The 20,333-nt window shown below is 28.3% G+C and overlaps 2 protein-coding genes across 2 annotated transcripts in view; one reads left to right on the plus strand and one right to left on the minus strand.

Annotated features, from left to right (window-relative positions):
- LOC128394860 (bromodomain-containing protein DDB_G0270170-like) overlaps positions 1–20,333 on the minus strand; it is a 41,408-nt gene that overhangs the window by 15,116 nt on the left and 5,959 nt on the right. The window contains exons 6-7 of the mRNA XM_053355231.1: positions 19,487–20,144; positions 7,039–7,089 (exon numbers count right to left, since the gene is read on the minus strand). Of these exons, the coding sequence (XP_053211206.1) occupies positions 7,039–7,089; positions 19,487–20,144 (709 nt within the window). The remainder of the gene's footprint in view (positions 1–7,038; positions 7,090–19,486; positions 20,145–20,333) is intronic.
- Positions 7,208–20,333, plus strand: part of LOC128394580 (40S ribosomal protein S13) — a 115,983-nt gene continuing 102,857 nt past the window's right edge. Inside the window, exon 1 of the mRNA XM_053354917.1 lies at positions 7,208–7,217. The gene's annotated coding sequence lies outside the window, so the exon portion shown is untranslated. The remainder of the gene's footprint in view (positions 7,218–20,333) is intronic.

Genomic DNA, 20,333 nt, shown 5'->3' on the forward strand with positions numbered 1-20,333 from the left:
ATTAATTGAGTAAATGATAGTTAATCATTAAAACAAGATGATGAAAGGTAAAAGTTTACCATTGATTTTACTTAATCATTTGATTATTTGATTACAATCAACAATTAACAAAATTGCCAACAAATCAGAACGAGGATTGGAAATGAATTTTTAATAATGACAAAGATTTTAATTAGAAAAACGAAATTAAAAATCTAATCAAGTATTTATGATGAAATAATGAAATATGAACAAATTTTTTACACAATTAACAATTTAATTTACCTGAAATACTTGATTGTCAGTTGTTGATTGTTGACCCAATTTTCAGATTGGTTTCTCCTGATTATTGTTATATTATTTATATATGAGAGTCACAAAATCACAATTGAATCTCAATATATAAGATATGAGTTAATAGTGATAACAATTGATCCAAAATTTAATCAATTGTAATCAATATATTGAACCAGAACAATTTATTTATAAAAAAAAATCAATCAATTCATTGACTGGCAAAGCAAATGAAAAAGTAACATCAACATGGAGACAAAAAAAAACAATAACAGTTAACACCTAAGGAAAAGTAATACAATGTATTATTATTATTGCAATATTTATACCTGATTGTTATTTGTCTGATGATTATGATTAGTGATTATCATTATTATGATTAACTAAATGGTGTTACCATGATTTTAACTGTTAATTTGTTGCTCCTTAATCAATACCAACCATTGTAACAATCAATTGAGACTTTGAGACAAACTATTTTCAAACTCACCAATTAATATCAATATTTAACTAAACAGTTTGCTATTGATTAAATGATTATAATTGATTCACATTTAAATACCTTGTTAATCAAGATAATATTTACATGTATCAATAATCATCTAGTTAATTTTGTAATCATTATCATTATCAAGATAATCAACAGTTAATGGTTAATTGTGGATTCTTTTTGTTGTCATTTTGCTTTTTCTATTGCTACTGATTTAATGATGGATTTAAATTGTTTACCTAATTGAAAATTATGATTACAATTTCATTAATTCAGTTGCAATTCAATTTTCCACTTGGAATGATAATTTTCCCATAGTATAGATGATCCGAAATTCAATTTAACAATGAATATCTTGATTCCCTGTTTATTTTGATGATAATGATTAACTTTAATTGTCGTTGATTGTTATCAAATCATTTACTATATTGCTGTTTCAAGCAGTTTTAAAATGGTAAAGTTAATATTGAAATGATTGAAATGATTAATATTTTCCAAAGGTAAGCAATAAAAAGTGATTAAATTATTCCTGATGAAGATATTACAATTTAAGTTACAATTAAATTAAATCAAGTGTAACAATAATGTTACAAGTTAATCCATGATAAGAAAAACAATTAGATTCAATGATTAAATTGTTATTGATTGTGTGTGAGTTGTTAAGGTAAGACAAATATAAATACACAATCAAAGACACACACTCAGGATTAAGTTAAATAACCAAGTTAGTTGGTTAATTGTTGGTCACATAAATTGTTTATTATCAAAGATTAATGATATTAGATTATTAATTCAACCAGATTCATAAAGCTAAGGTAAGACAAATGAATGTTGAGTTATAATAATGACTTATTTTCATGATGATTATCTTGATTGTTATTAATGATTAGTAAAATTGAATTAGTTGGACTTAATTTTTGTTGCTCAAAGATGATGATTAAGTTAAGGTTATCACTGAGGGAAATGAGATATTTATTGTTTAAGTGATGTTAATCAGTTTCCATCAAATCTGATGATGATTACAAATGATTTCAAGTTAAGATACAATGTAAATGTATCTTGTAACATTTTATTGTATCTTCATCATCTTCATCTTCATCACTTTTTTACTAACTCATTTACAACTCTCTTACTCTTTCAGCAACTTAATCATCTTCATCATTTCCTGTTCATCTTCACTTCTCTCATCATTATCATCATCGTTGTCACCATCATCATCCCCTGTCATTCACCAAGGAAAGGGAGTTGATGTCTTATTTTTTTTGCTGATGTTTCACAGCTTGAAACTTGTCTCTCCATCATCTCCATCCTCATCCTTGTCGCCATCATCATCTGCTGATTTCCTTTCAATCGCGTCATCATCACCAAAGTGTTTAGTATCACTTTCATCATAAACTAATATCATATTTTTCTCAGATCCGATCATTGCATCTTCAGGTTACTAGAGATGCGAAAACTGTTAAATAAAATCAACTGTTGGTTGAATAATTGTTTTTGAATTTTATCGGTTTGAAAAATGAGCATAAATCATGTTAACAAGATCAGAATCGTATGAATTTCCTATTATATTGTGTGTGAAATAAATCAGAGTTAAAGATTGAATTTCAACTTATCCATGAAGATGAGGATAAAATAGAAAGAGAGAAAGAATATTCTGTAGAATAATAATCACAATTTCCACCTACAACTCACAATTTCTCATCTTCCATCATCATGAGAAAATGAACAAAAGTGTTTCTGTTGAGTGAAAATATTTACCCATAATTTTGTTCACAATTCATGTTAAGATTCAACCTTTTAACCTGAACATGGAACAAAAAATATTCTAAAAGCCTTTTCTCCAGAGCATCGCCATCTTCATCCTCATCTTAAATTGCAATTGAGTGATGATGATATTTTATCAATTATCATGATTATCCAAGCTACTAAGCTGACTGACTATGGAAAATGGAAGCAATTAATTGAATGGTAACCAATATCCAGACTAAAATCGAGTACAAAGTGATTAGATTCTGTTTTTTTCAGTTCAGTTCGATTTTGCATCTCAGAACTTTTCAGATTGACAGAAAAAGCTTTTAAATACTTTTGTACCGAGGTGATTTCGAGACCTCTGATGAACCTGAAAGTCCTTGTGAGGGAGGAAACAGCAATTCACCGTATATATCAAGGTGAATGAGAAGAAAAAAGTGAGTGAGAATTGGGAGTGGGAGTGGAAAAAGTTTATCACATAATACAAAAGGTTCTGATTAGGTTGCTGATTGAAGCCTGTGTGAAAGAAACCATATGAACACCGATGAAGATAAAAAGGTTTCAAAAAGTGGTCTTATCATCATCTTCATCTTTTCATCATCATCATTTTACTCATGGTCATCATCTTACATCATCTTAACACCTTCAATGTGCCAGAAACAACAACAACAACTTTCATTATCCACTTTTACCTTGAACAGGAATTGAATTAAACATTCAAATTGTTTATTCAAGGAGTGAAACTTATCATTATTATTACTTATTACTTATTACACTGAATCCATGATAAGAATCAAGAAAATCCCCTCAAATCAATGAGTAATTATCATGATGGAAATTTAAAAAATTGAAAGAAACTAAAATAATAGTAAAAACGTAATTGAAATGTAATGAATTGAAAAATAATTTCAAACTGATGATGTAATTGTAATGATGATAATCATCATTATCAATGATAAGTCATAACTTTTTCATGTCAAATTAATCCATAAAAATACAGGGGAAAGGAGTTATAAGTTCATTGAGGAAAATAATAATAATTCCCTGATAATAATAATCGGAAAACAAAGATAGTTATCATAATGATAATAGAATCATATCTCAGATGATGATGATTATCATCATCATGAGCACAAGAATCATTCATCGATAATAATCAATCGATAGGTGCTCGAGCGTAATCAATGAATCAATCATCACCCTTCACCCTTTTCCTCCTTCCTTCCTCCATCTCCGCCTCCTAATTCAGCCTCATACTTGATAATATTCATCATCATCATCATCATCATACCCACCGCCGCCTCCTTCTCCTCCGCCTTGTCCTCCATCCCCACCAATCATTATCATTAACATGATGATAATAAAAAAATAATAATCATACAATAACCATGATAATCATTTGATTCCTTATCCCATGTTGACTGATTTTTTTTATCCAGATAACTGATTCCAAATGTCATCTCTGTTGAAATTCATCATAATTTCAATTCTAAATCAACTATGAAGATGATACATTTTTTTTGCTCTTTTTCTATCATCATGAATATATTTTTTTCTCACTAACTTTATATTCATGTTAATTCATTCACATGGAAATGAGAATCAGTTAAAAATGTTTCCAAAGGAAATGTTGTAAAGACGATGATATTTGTCTCAACTTCCGTTTCTAATGAATATCATTTCATATTTCATTCGGTTGTTTCATATTGGAGAAACAAAAATTATCGAAATTCTGTAAAGTATCATGAATATGAAGAGAAAGAGAGAGAAAAAAATAGTTGCAATTAATTTTAATTTGATGGATTTCGAGAGATGATTCAATGAAATAAAGAGTTATCTTCTTCCGAGATGATTCCATGGTGATGGAGAAGATGCTAGATTGATATGTCAAGATTTCTCTATCATCAAATTATCCTCATCATCATCATATTTTATCACCAAAATGATGACGATTGTTACTGTTACTTTTTTTCCGAATTCAACTTTATCGGATGTTCAATGGGTTATGATTGTTTCGGTATAAAGGTGGATTAAGAAAGAATGACAATGAAAAAATAGACGATCAAGATTAAGATTATAATCTACTAGTTCTGATTCTATAAGTGATCGAGATTTTTTTTTTCATTGAAATGAATTTGTAACAACCTTCAGTCCATCATTGCCTATAATAATAATAGTAATCATCATGATGATAATAAGGAATCAAGCCTATAACCTTAATACACATTCAATAACTAAGTTGGAAGATGAGGATGAAATAAAGATGATCAGGATGATGAGGAATAAGAAGATGAGCTAAAGAGTAGCAAAAGTAAGTATATTGTTCAAAGTGTTGGTCAGCAAGTGATGATAATGGATTAAACAATATGGGTGGACGAGAGAGAAGGAGAGAGAGATGAAAGCGATTTGATTACAAACAATCAAAGGAATTATCTTGTTGTTACTCAACAATGTTTATCAATTAAACGAAATCAAGAATCAAATGATTGTTAACAATCAGGAAATTTGATTCTTTGACATGGTAATCAGTTTTATTCTCAAGTGAACTTGTTCATGAAAATGAATTTAATTCAGTGATTATTAGTTAATCTTTTGTCTCATCAATTACTTTCCAATCTTTATGATGATTAAGCTTAAGATTAGTTTAGACTTGAGATTAAAAGGATTCAACTGGTAAATCCAATTCAAAGTTAATTTTTTGATAACTGGACCGTGGTCAGTTTGATTAACATTGTAAATTTGTCTGATCAAATTAAAAGAGTAACATTGAAATAAACAATTAAGTAAATATTGACACATTAAGATGAGGATAAGAATCAAAGTTTAAAGATACAGAAAATGATAAATTTTAATCACAGTGAAACATTTAAATTGTATACAATCAACTAACTAACTCAACTGACACTCGCTAATTCAGCAATTAAATATGAATAAATAACATTTACAGAAAAAATGACATTTAAATTGTTTCCAGTTAACGACAATTAATTTCACAATCAGTGGGAGTTTCAACTTGACTTGCTCCCTTTCCCCATGGCTTATTAATAACTAGATAATATTATTACAGTTACAATAAATTATCAATGAATAACCAATGTAAAAAAAAGTCTTCAATGATTAAGTGAGTATCAGATGAATGAAATTAAAAAATTAATCATTGGCAAGGGAAAAAAACATAACAATCAAATTGAAGTAAAAAAAAGTTTTGATTCATTAGCGATATTATTAATCTGAGTAACGGTAAATTGTATTAACAAACTATTTCCATTTTTCTATCATAATCATGAATCTTCAACAGTTGAATCATGAGATATTTTTGAATTAAATCAATTCATTCATTTTCCAAACCATTAAGACTTTGAAAGGGGAAAGATAAAAACACTTGAACCAGCATCCTCATCATCTTTTCATCTTCTGCTCATCATCATCATCATCATCCGTACGCTCACTTAAACAAAGACAATAATTGATGCAAAAAAAGTAATCAGGGAAGGATTGATATTCGAATACATTGAAAGGACTCAGATGATTATGATGATCGTGATAATGATAAAAAAATGCTGATGATGATCAACTCATTTGTCTTAAAGGATGCGGAGGAAGATACAAAATCAACATTGAAGATAATATCATTTTAAATGGTGAAATTCACAGAGGAACGAGAGAAAGATAAAGATGATCAAATTAATTTCGGGTTCCCTCATCATCTTCATCATTGGCCAATGGGTGAAATGTCCTCCCACCCCACCCTCTTTCTCTTATTCGAACAAATTAATTCTCTCTCTCTCTCTCTCTCTCTCTCTCTCTCTCTCTGCTTTTTCTACTCATGTTTATCACTATTGCTGCTGTTACCAAGTTATCCTCATCTTTCATCTTCTACTTTATTAATTCTGTCTCTTCATCTTAATCATCATCATCAATGATACAAATGATTTCTGAATGATAATCAACAATGAGAAGAGATAACAATTTGACAGATCAACACAGACTGAATATCATTCATTCAATTCACTTACACATTTAACATGTTTATCTTGATTCACATCTTTTTTTTTATCATGAATCTCATGGTTAGTTGATTTAACTATTAATTTGATTTAAAATTTAAAGAAATCAGATTAAATCAAAAGATATCATCATTTTGTGTACATTGAAGCAAATCCATTTATCATCAATATTATTATCTCATACTTAAGATTGTGAATTGAATTAAATTTGGAATAAAAAAAATTACGTAAATAATAACGTGTAAACCATAATAATAATCAATTGAATTATGATCAATTTAAAATGTTGCTCAGGAATGGGAATCACAACTATATTCAGATTCAGTTATGTTTCCTCAAAATCACTTCAATTTCATGGGAAATGGTTCATGATTGAATTGAGATCAATGCTTTCAAATGAAATTCACAAGAAAAATTTTCTTAATTTATGCAAAATCTCATTTCTCATTAAGTATCTAAATTAATTGTTTAGTAATTAAAGCTAATAAATACTAATATAACATGAGACATAAAACTTACATTGGTCCCAACTCATATCGGGAACGTTAATAGATGTAATCAGTTCCTTACCTAAAGGAATGAAAATAAAAAACAATTAATTATAACGGTAAACATAAAGTTTTTTCAAAAAAAAAAAATTATTATTTCGCGAAAACATAAACAAACATAAGATAAATATGATAAATCAGTTTTACCATAGATCACAATAAGTTACTGTTTAAAAAAAAGTAGCTTTAAATATAATTTATGTTGTAAATTTTAATCAATTACAACAATAGTAATCAACAATCAATGATTAATTTCAGTTGAGCCCAAACAAATAAAGATTAACTTTGAATCTCAATCTAAATCAACTTCAACTTTTTCAATCCATTGCTAACCCTTTAATCAACATATGATTAGTATATTAACTAAACAGATGATAAATGATCTGTGTCAACTAAACTGTCAGAAAGGAGGGTAGAAAGAAAAGAAAAGAAATAGAGTGAGTGAGTGAGTGAGAGAGAGAGAGAGAGAGTAGTTTTCACCTTCTCCATCCTCCCACATCTTCATCTTCATCTTTATCTCCATCACCTTTGTCGAGTCTATGGTCTTTTAATATCAATTTGACCAAAGGAAACTTTTACTTTTCTTCACAATTTTTTCTCTCTCTTTCTCACTCTGTTCCATATCTTTCCCCTCTCATCATAATTTTGTCCATAAAGATAATTTAATATATAGAAATAATTATTAGAGTAACTGTACTTTGATCCATTTCATTTTCATTGTTTGTTGCATGCTGGTCTTTGGTGTTATTATGATTGAAAGCTGCTGTTATATTTAATGTTGTTGCCGAAAAGTTAGTTAAGTTGATTGAGAAAAACAAAAAGTTAACTGCAATTAACTAATCACTAAATAGTCCTTCAAGAAAATAAAGTAATTGTTAACAGATTGTCCAGTAAATGGTTGTTGTGTCTAAAGCCTTAATTACAGATTAATGAAGGTGACCAAGGATCAAAAATATAATCAAAGTGAAAAAGACTCAATATTGTTAGAAGATGATAAAGTTTTCGCAATATGATGACGATGAAATTACTTGTAACAAGATGAGGATATTCAGGAAGTGGGTGGACAAGGGATACGGACGATATCAGATGACAGATAATCTCTGGGTCAACATCTTAAGGTAAACTTGATTGGGTCAAGATGCAATCAATTAGTTGGTCAGTCATTCTAATTGTTTATTTGTAAATAAATTAAGTGAGTCAAAATTGTTGATATCATTTATATTTAATACTAAATCATCAAGATGAAAATGCTAATGATAATGATTAGTTGAATTAATGATGAAACCAAAAAGTTAAAATCATTAATCACAATAATCAAGTAACAATGTTAATCCTGAGATACAAATTATGATAATTAAATGATTTTCATCAATTGTAGTTGATGATAAATTGTGATATCGGCAATAAGACTGCTAAGTAACAACCTAACTAGTGATAAATTGATACAATTAGCAAAATCCAATCTAGATACAGCTTATTATATTCCTCCTTGAAATTTGTTATAATAATAATCTATTGATTTAAATGATTTAGATATTATTTAATAACAATCAACAGAAAATGTTGATATCATGATAAATAGGAAAACAAATTGAATAAAAGCAAAATCAGTTTCAATATGTTAAAAGATTGATGGACAGAAGATGAATGTTATTTTTTAACTGACCATTTGAATAGTAGTAGTGTTAAACTGGGATGAGGGAAGTTAGTTCACTTTATGAACAAGTAAAATGTTAACAATTATTCAAGATGAATGAATTCACATCAAGGTGAAGTTCAGACTAAAGTTACCATGAAGTTCATTGAAAATGTAAGAATCTTGTTTATATTCAGACTGTTTTCCATCCTCTTCTCTTACTCAACCACATCCTCCTTTTCTCATGCTGATTTCATTTAATTTCTAATTTGCTCAATCAACTTCAGAGATTATTAACAAGGAAAAGGAGCAAGAGAGAGAGAGAGAGAGAGAGTCACAAAGGTAATCACGATCATGATATACTCCTGAATATCTTTGCCTTCTCACTGATTGATCTATGGTGCTTTCTCTTGAACAGGGAAGTATAATATAAGAAAGCTAATAGTGGCCATTGGTCAGTAACTTGAAACAAATTCGGAGTAAGAAAAAACAGAGTAATAACCATGATAGTGAGGATAATGATAAGAAAAAAAAAGTAATCTGAATATTCAGTGATCACAGTGATATTTTTATTATTAGATGAGGTATATTATTCCAGTATAACATAATATTATATCCTGATAACCTCTTGGTGTATTTTTATGTGGCCTAGGTCAATCTCATGGGAGGTTAAAGACAATTTCATGGGCTAGTAGGCTCAATATAACCTGTCTGAAATGAACAGTGAAAACCATGATGATAACATGAGGCTGATACAGATATAATATAATTCCCTAACAGAAGAAAAGTAAGAAAAATAGAAAGAGTAAAGTCAACTAAAGTATTTTTATCCATAGAAATGATAATATCAATAGACTTAACTGTCATTGTATCTCTCACCTTATAACCTCACCTTGGACTTATCATCATTACTCTTATCTTAGGTTGTATTATCTTCAACAACAACAATCATGATGATGATGATGAGGAAAAGGATAAGATTTTTAATAGGATTTCTTTTTATTATGTGTGATGATTGTGGAAAGAAAGAGGAAAAGGAAGATGAAGATGAAGATACGGAAGGAAGATCTTGTTATTTCATCTTAATCATCGGTAAAAGATTGTAACAGTTAACATAGAGACTGAGATAATCTTTTCCTGAGTTTTTTCATTCCAACATTCATCTTATTCTGAGTAATCTTCCATTCAGAATATACCAGTTTTACAATTAATTGATAAAATATTAATTGTCTCGAGTTCACAATTCATATATGTGATATTAACATGTTTCATTTTCATTTTGGTGAAATATCAAAGACTCAGAAATCAAGCAATTGTCAATCATGTTTAGGTTTAAACCAAACTTCATCATCTTCATCTCATTGACAATTGTTATCATCATCATTATCTGATAAGATGATTACAATCAACTGATTACATGGTAATAATTGATATACAGAGACAAAAGTTAATTGTTTCCAAGATGATGATGATTTGTAATAAGTATTATTGTTATTATTGCTATTTTTTATATCTATCTGATTGTTATAACATTTGATTGATTATTAATTACTACGATAATAATAATTACCTCAATAAATTAATTTCTTGATTTTTTTTCACATTCATTTCAAACAATAACACTAATCATAATGATGATAATGATGATCCCTCATTTCATAATGAAAAGTGATCATAATTAATATTATTATATTCAATTAATTTGATTGGTTTGATAAAAAAATTTCCCAATCAAAGTTTTTTACTTGGATATTAATAATTCTGATCATGAACAATCATCGTTACAATTCAATAATTTCGTTGATTTTGAAATTCGTTTGAAATGTTCAAGATTTTATATTAATACTTCCGATGATCATCAATCTTTATAATTACAGAGAGAAATCAAAGTTATCACAATCGAAAATGAATGAGAAAACTTATCAATATTCATAATTTCCGGATAAAGAAAATAATCAGAATTTGGCTTAGCAATTAATCTCGACTAATTATTAACTTTATTGGACTAAAAGTTTCCCTGAAAGTTTCATGGTGAATCCGATAAAACGATGTAAATATAATGAGATCGCCATCTTTTTCCAAGGTTTCAGCATCTTCATCATTTTCTGTTTATGATGTGAACTCGATTGACAGAAATCAAGATTTTTTTATATTTCTATTAATATCAGAAAATTACTTATGTAAATCACAGCAATTACCATGACGTGTTTGGAGAGGGTTAAGTTTATCATGAGTATTTCAAGGATTTAAAGAAGAGATTAAAATTCAATAACTGTTACATTGACAAAAAAAATACCGATGAGTTTTTTTCAAAGAAAAAATCTTCATCACCTCATCTTTTTTATCATCTCATTTCATCCTCATCAGCAAGTATCAAGAATCAGCATCTTCTGTACACATATAAATCAGCTTCATCCTTTTTTTTCATTGTCATAATCAATGGACAAGTGATTAAGCAAAAAAAAAAGGCAAAATCTTGTCGAGGAAAAAGTTGAAGGATCATCTTCATCATCTTCATCATCAAAAGCATCTCAAGGGAAATTTTTATTTCTCCATCATCATGTTAACCATCAAGCACAATGAATCTTTCTCATCATAACCTACAAAACCATCAACTCAATTAATGAATCAAAATTTGGTTAATTAAACAAGCACAATCGTTAGCTATTCAATTTAAACTCAGATCAAGTTAAATGTTCATCTCTACAAAACGACCTTCACTTGACCATCAAGTTGAATTCTAACTTTTTGACCCACTTTTAAAAGCTAATGAGGCCACTTTTATCCGAAAATGACCATTCAATCAGACTTATCGACTTATGTAACGGTTTTACCTGAACATCAACAAAAACAACAATAGATTTTATTACAAATTTCCAGGTAGTGAAAAAAAAATGAGAGATATTCAAATAACACCATTATTATTATTATTATTATTAATACAATAATCGTCATCAACATCATCATTATTGTATTATGATGATATTTTTTATTGTATTTTAAGTTTACGTTGCCAAAGAGACAAAAAATGTCTCTTCCTTATCGTTCTGTATGTTTATCATCATCTATCATCATCATCATCATCATCCCTTACTTTTCATCATCATCATCACCTTGGATACAAATTACACAGGTAACTATGCCAACCAAAGAGTACATTAAATAATAATAATATAATAATAATAATAAAATGAATATTATATATATATGATAACTTTCAATTCGGGTTTAGTTAATAGGTTATCAACACGAAAAAAGGATAACTTTTGTTTCATCATCATTATCATCATTATCCATAATACTCTGAGTGATCTCAAGAGTCTGTATCTAAATACAATATTAATCATATGATAGGCATGGAAAACAATCAACTAACAATCATCATGATTAACCTGAAACTGTTCACTATTAAATAATAGTGAAAAAACAACAACTAAAAATTTATGATAATTGTTATTGTTCGGGTTTGTGATTAATTTATAACCATTTTACAATTCAATTTATCAATTGTTATACGACAATTAAGTTGCCTGATTATATTTAATTTGATTTCGCAAGGGAAAACAATCATCATCATGTTTAATTGTTGAATTTAAATGATCATAACACAATCAATAAATATTAAGCAAGAAAAGTAAGTTTTAGTTGATCTTTGATTGGAAAATATTTATAATAATAATAATATTAAGATTTTGAGCAATTAAATTAACTTTTTTTTTCAAATACAGAACACAAATTATATTAACACAATCAACACAATTAAAATTGTCACTAAATGTTAAGCTCTTGGTGGATATAAATAAATCGCTCTGGCTGGTTGATTATGATGCGTGAGAATTGATAAGTTACATTATTAACTATTATATTTATCACATTGATCACATCACAATTGTGATAATCAAATTTGATTGTACACATGATCAAATTGCTATCGAATATTAAAAAAAGAAAACCAAATCTTACATCACGTGGCTGAATTACAGTTCTAAATCAATGGTAACGGTAAATATTGAATATTAAAATATATCAACAATAATAAAAAAAGGATAACCTAGATTTCGGTTGATTTAATGATTTACAACAATTGAATTTGTGACAATTTAATAAGGATCAAAATATCATCAAAAGCCACAAGATAAATGCTGATTATTATCATCATCATCTTCAGATCCTCCAAATATAATGGTAACCATAGGAAAACTATTAAATCTCAGCTGAAAAGATTCACTTTATCATTCATTTTTTTTTCTTTCACATTCAAAACCATTCAAATCTTTATCTCCATCTCATCTTGGAGTTTTTTTTTCATCCTCATCCCTTTTTTTCAAGTCCATGGTAATAAAAAAATATCAACTCAGCATAAATTGTTTACTATTGTTAAAGTAACTATACACTTGACTATTTGCTGGTAAAAGCATAAATCATTTGTGATTTTGATTGAATATGTTCAACAATCAATTTATGGCCAATTGATTGTTGAGATGATGTATTGATTTGTAAACTGTGATCATCACAATACAATTTACAACCTGGATTAGTGATAAGCTTTCATATATTAATTGTATCAGTTAAACAGTCAGTTAATTTAATTTTGCATTTTTTTTCAGTCAAAATGGTGTCAAGTCAACGATATTTTTAGTTGATTTGAAATTAAAGTTAATTAACTTGGAAATGATTAAAAATGGTTACAATGGTAAACTTAATTTATAGAAAAGTAAAACAATTGAATCAGCAGACAAGTTAATTAATGGTTGTAACGTCTTATTAAGCACATTATCATTGTTATTAGATTAAATTGTCGCTATGATAGTTGGGATTATTTTTTTTCTCAAGAATTAAATAGTTACTTAAATGGTAAAAAAAAGTAAAATCAATGAATGAACATGTGAAAGGGCAAAAGTGACAATAAGATGAACTCAGATAATCCATTTGATGATTATCATCATCATGAGATGATCAGTATGAGCTGAATTGTTAGTAATCAATTGGAGCATCAAACCAATCAGTTTATTAGCTAGATTGGTGCGTAAAGAGAGAGAGAGAGAGAGAGAGAGAGAGAGAGAGAGAAGTGATGATGAAGATGGAATCATGAAAAAGCTTCTCGATTCTGTGACACGAATGTGTAAGAGGGAGAGAGAGATGATCATCATTATCAGAACTTTCATTCAGCTAAAGTTGAACATTATCTCTTGAAAAGATGAACAGAAAAAATGATGAGAAAGATTTTTCATCTATTGTCATCATTATAATCAGAATCATTATGAAAGATAAAAAAACAATTGCAAATCAATTGATTGACCATTATGTTCAATATTTCATTGTTAATTAAGCAATCATGATGATAACCGCACAATGGTTAATGTATATTAATAATAATCATCACCGAAAGTCATCAACAGTTGATTATCATCTCTTAATTAGTTTCCCCTTCATTGTAATCACCAACTATAGACAATTAATTTGATTAATATATAATCAAAATCAATGTAATAACAATAATCATACTAATTTATATGTTATTAGTTAATTTGACTTTCTCTTTTAGCATTACTTTTATTTTCAATACTGAATTTAATACATAACAAAGTTTTATTTCATGTCAACATTGAGAGATAAAGGAGAGAGAGAGAGAGAGTTGACTTCACCTCATCATCATCATGTTTTTCATCTTTATCTTCCTCATGAAACTGAACATTTCTATTCATTGTGAATAATATTTACTATGAACTTTTTTTTCTTACTCCTATTGTGTTATATTCATAAAATATAATATATTCAAACGGGAGTTAATGAAAATAGTGATGATGATGAAGATAACAATGATAACCATAATAATAAAGTGGGAGTCAAAATTGACAGGAAACTAGTTCAATTAACTAACTACTACAATTGAATTAAATTGTATTAATTTTTGAAAAAAAGCAGCAACTAAATTATGATGATCAAACGAAAGAGAGAATAAGAAAAAATTTTCATCTAAGATGAGGAAAAGATGACAATGAATTGTGAGTATTCATGAGATACATAAAGATGAAAACTTATATCATGAAACAACAATCATGATCATTTCAATAGTAATCATAATTAACCCTTTACTTTGGTAACTTAAATTATGATTAGAACAAAAAAAAATGTATCAAAGTTGATTGTTTCGGTGATGAATTAAATTAGTTTCATGAGATACAATTGATAATCAAGAGATTTGAAAAAGTGATGGAATTGGATTTGAAACTCCCAAGGTTTAATTCAATGACAAATCGTCTAGTGACATTGTTTATCTTCATTATCCTCATCATTATTGCAAAGGCTTCTGTAAGGATGATGATCAAGAAGGTGGTAGATTGAAGGAGTGGATGAGGGTGGGAGGATAAACCTCTTAATGTGATTCAAGATTATGGTACAAAAGATTAACATTTCAGGTCGAAAAGTTTTCTAGGGCAAAATGATAATCATAATTTACTATTTAACTTTTTCCTTTTGTTTACTGTTACTTAATTTGATGCACAATTTAAAAAGATAATTAATCAAATAACTTTGTTTTTTGATTGATTAGTTACAAGAGAGAGAGAGAGAGGAGGAGGAGGGAAGATAAATCATCATGAATCTACTTTGATTATTCAATGGAATACACATTCTAACATTCAATAGATATTTATTCATCTCAATAAATGAATATCTTACATGGTGAAATTATTGGTTAATCAATAAGATAAACAAGAAAAAAATTGCTACTATGAATCAATATGATGATGATGAAAAAAAGTCACATGGAGTTTTGGTAATATAAACAATGTTACTTATTTTTTTTATCATCAGCTGTTGATGAGGGAGAGATGATGTGATGATGATAAATGTGTATTGATGTGTGTGTGTGTGAATGTGAATGTGAATGAATTTAAAGAAGGGATTTCCCTGAGAAATGGTGAATGAGATACTGTAGATTCATGGATAAACCTTTTTTCATATCGATTACCAAACCACATCGATCCCTATCGACCATCATCATCAGACTAACCATCACCTTACTTTTCAGCTCAGGTGAATATACTCCCTCTCTCTCTCTCTCTCTCACCTATATTTTCATAAATGCACACAAAAAATACTCACATACATTCAGAACTTTTTACTCCCTCTCTCTACTCATTCATTCATCAGTTTTTAGAACTCCCTTTCTTACCCTCCTTTATCATCCAATACTACATAGATCATCATCATGAATCTGATCATCAAATTCAAGGTCAGCTAAACCAGACATAAAATGTTAACCACGTGACTTTTTCAACATTATCATCATCATCATCATCATCATCATCATCATCAATCTATTCAGTAATGTATCTCAAATGTATCACAATTTTCATGGATGAGGGAAAAAGATATCACATTGATTTTCACCATCATGAAGGAAATGGATAAAGTCTGAATATCATTATAATCATTGTCATTACCATTCATTTTCTTAGCCACTCAATCAGATTTATATCATCACACCAAAGTTCAACTGAACTGAATAATTTCAATTACTTAAATCTCTGTAATATCTTATTTCAAGTTCATTCATTACGAAACAAATAATTTTCCAATAAGGGAAAAGTTAATTACTGTAATAATAACAACACAGAGTATTAATTATCATAATCATCATGTTAAAATAATGATAATTATGACAATGATGATAATGGTAATGATAATACTCAATGAATTAACATGGAAAATGCTAAGAGATAGGAAAAGAGCAGCTGAATTAAAGTCTAAATCAAGATTTCATTTGATTTAATCATTAATCATTTTACAAGGTAAAATCATCTCTGTTTTTCCGTAGTAACTTTAATATTAACTATTTGTTATCATCGTAATCATATTGTTTTGTATGGTTACCACTCCCAGTATATACATAAATGTATATATAAGATGATCATCATCTTCATCCCACTCCAAGTCTTCACTCCCTCTTAGGGTTTATCATTAACATGGAGAAATAAATATCAAGAAATGAACAATTCTGGACAAAAAAATATGAATATGTAATGATAATAATGATTATCATGAATACTTGTAATGCATACAAACACCGATGATGATCATCATTAACATCATTATCATTATCAATTGTCCATTGGTAAACATTAGCATGGTAATAATAACAAACTAAAATGCGTTTCTATGCAAAGAAAAGTTAATTCATGTACTTGGTGAAATTAAGATGATGATTAAAATTAGTGGGAGACGGAAAAAGTTAATGAAAGTTATCGAGGTGGTAATTGTAAGCTAACAATTGACTTCTCTTTGGGTTGACATTGAGTAATTTTCTTTACCTTGATTACTATTTTTACCAATCATTATATTTTATATGTTTAAATGAATTATATGATTACTATTGTTATTATTTGAGTTTATCATGTATTAAGAATAATCATCATCTCCTACTATCAACATTGTACAATAGAATAGAATTTAGTTTTCTCTGTCTTTTTACTCTGTCGATTTTTCGTATTTTTTTCTTCCTCTCTTTTACCTTCATTTCCTTTTAGTTACCAATTGAAACCAAGTAATTTACAATGGAAACCATTGGAAACCAAATATTATCAACACAACAATAAAAGTCACACAGGTAAGAGAGAGAGAGAGAGAGAGAGAGAGATGAAAGAGTTGATGTGAATACAATCATTATTTTTTCCATGATAATTATTACAATTCTGAGATTCAGCTTTGTGATAATCTATTTTCCCTTTCAAAGGTCCTAATAATCAACAAAGTTTAATTGCTACAATCAAAAGGTAAAAATTTGGCTTTTCCCATTGAAAGTAAACCGGAAAAGTTGGTGACAATTTGATGAAGGTTATGTTTTACAATTAAAAGTAATCAGTGAGTTAAACTAACATAAATTTTTAATTTAATTAATTGATTCTATTTTCTGACTAATTTATTAGTTGATTAGGGGTCAGTTTAATTATTACTATGGTAGTCAAATTGGCCAATTTAAATTGTATAATTTAAATTAAGCTAATTGTCTCAATATGATGAAAGTTGATTGTCTTGTTCAGGTTAACCAGTGAAAGAAAAAAAAAGTTCATCAAAAAGATTCATGTTTATACCCTGAAGGCAATTTAGCAATATACATCTTCATCATCATTGAAATACTTATTTGATTGTTACTAAAACTTATTTACCTTACAGCATATTCATCATTATAAACTATTAATATTAACAATTTAAAAATTGAATTTAACTTCATTCAAAACTTTTAACAATCAACTTAATGATGATGTTTATAAGCCTAATTAAATGTCCACAATCAAAATAACCTTTAATTGTGAATTGGAAAAGTAAAACTATTTATTATTATTGGACAATATGTGTAACAATAACAAATGAGAAATGAAAACTTTGTCACAATTAACTCTGATTTGATTTCTATTCAATGGTCAATCATTGGATGGAAATCAAATTTAAGTGCAAACTGACCAAATGCAAGACTTGAATTCATTTCGAGAATAACAAAAATATCAGAGCAAATATCCTCATCTTTATCCTCATCCAAGTTCATTTGATAAAATGGTACACATATATACCATTTAATTGGACCCTGAGGCTAAATTTGCTATTCGGTTTGTAATATACTAGTTTTCTTTGTGAAGAAATGATAATCTCACCATCCACTCTCTAGCTTCAAGATAAAATGTAAAATTAGACAAAAATGTTCATCATTTCATCAACATAATATCAAATCTCGTGTCTTAATCATCAAATCATAATGAGTGTGCACTCAAAACGATAAATTATCAACCCAAATGATTAACATTCATCTCATAGTTAACAAAAGTCAAATAAACAAGGATCAGAATTAATCATCTAATCAAAATCATCTTAAAATATCAGTTGATCAAGAATCTAGAATGAAAATTCAATCAAAATTGGATAAACTTATTCAGCATCATGAGAAAATTATCTGAATGAAAAAAATTGTCATCAATTGTGAAAATCAAACAACAGAAACAATTTTCTATCATTAATTGTTACGATTACAATACTAACTAAATTTAATCAATAAATCTAAATTAATATCTTCATTAAAAACAACAAATTCTGAAATCTTTTTTTAGGCCGATTACAAAGTTTAATTGTATCTCGATTGTTGTTGATTATTTTTGTTAATTCAGTTTACTATCATTAAGGTAATGTTTTTTTCATAATTTTCTGGTTGATTATCGTGATAATATTTACAGGGAGTGAGGTTGATTGCAAGGGGAATCATAATTATTAATGAAAATTGTATCATTCAAAGTATAGATCAAATCATCACAGTTTTAGGCCTTAAATTGTGAATTTTCATTCTGAATCTCGTTCTGGGAGTTTTATCAATTTCAGCCAACGATTATCACAACAATTAATTATCATCATGTTCTTGTCAACATTTATAATACATAATCTATTGATGATAATATGCTCGTTCTGCATGGATGAGGATTGATATTCAATAACCATCATCGTCATTGAAATAATAATAGTTGATTCAAGGTAATTTAATTTACTCAATAGTCACCAGAGAATCAGCAATTTAACTATTAATACAAATGATTTGCTTTGATTGTTTTCATCTTGAAAATTCATTTGGCATTCATGTATATTAACATTATCATCAAATATTATAATTGATCACTAATTTATAATCGTTATGAATATTTGATGATGAAATACAGAGAAAGTTAATCATTGAGAACGGAAATGTTGACCTTCAATGTGATCTGAATGTTATCATATTTGAAATTAGATTAAAATTTACCTGCAAGTCGAAGTGATGACATACGACTAAATTCTGGTTCTTCCAGCCATTTGTACATTCGACGAAAAGTTTCTCTTCCTGATTTAAGTTTACTCCAAGGTTTAGGATTCCTCAATAGATCAGACAGTGTTCCCTGGGATCGGCAAAGTACCCGTTGGGCGAAAATGGCCTGAGGTATTGAATACCTTTTAAGCTCTGCACTTATCCTTTGAGCAAGTTCTTTTGTATTAATCTCTTCAATCTCATCCGATGAACTGGCCACTGAACCGGGTTGTTGAAGTTGAAGATTGAGAAGATTATTTGAAGATGAATTATTTGCAGTTGAATTATCATTATTACTATTTGAATTGTTATTACTGTTATTATTGGTGTTGTTGTTATTACTATTATTTGTAGAACTGGCATTCGTATGATTGTTGTTGTTGTTTGAGGATGAGGTTGAGGATGAAGAGGATGGTGTTGATGAGGTGGTTGAGACTGAACCTCCTCCTGATGAAGGTGTTATTACAGTTCCATGGTTATTGTCAATCTTTGAGCTTATTGTTAAACTTGATGAACGTTTACTTCCGGATGTTATTAAAACCGGTGAAACATTAATCTGTACAGAACCGGAAATAGAATTACCTGGATGATGTTGGATAACAGTTTTCTCTTCAGCCTAATATACAAAGTTTCCAGAAAATTGAGAGAAAAGTGAAAGTTTGTTGTGATTAACGAGCAATTAACAAGTAATCTAATTAGAAATCTAGTCTGTTTGATTCCCTTTTGCAATTAGAAAATGCTTTTGATTTTGGATTAACAAATTGTTATTTTCATCATCTTTCATCTTCATCCTTTTTGCTTATTA

The sequence above is a fragment of the Panonychus citri genome, unplaced genomic scaffold (assembly GCF_014898815.1).
Source record: "Panonychus citri isolate SS breed McGregor unplaced genomic scaffold, ASM1489881v1 Contig00140, whole genome shotgun sequence".
Taxonomy (NCBI): domain Eukaryota; kingdom Metazoa; phylum Arthropoda; class Arachnida; order Trombidiformes; family Tetranychidae; genus Panonychus; species Panonychus citri.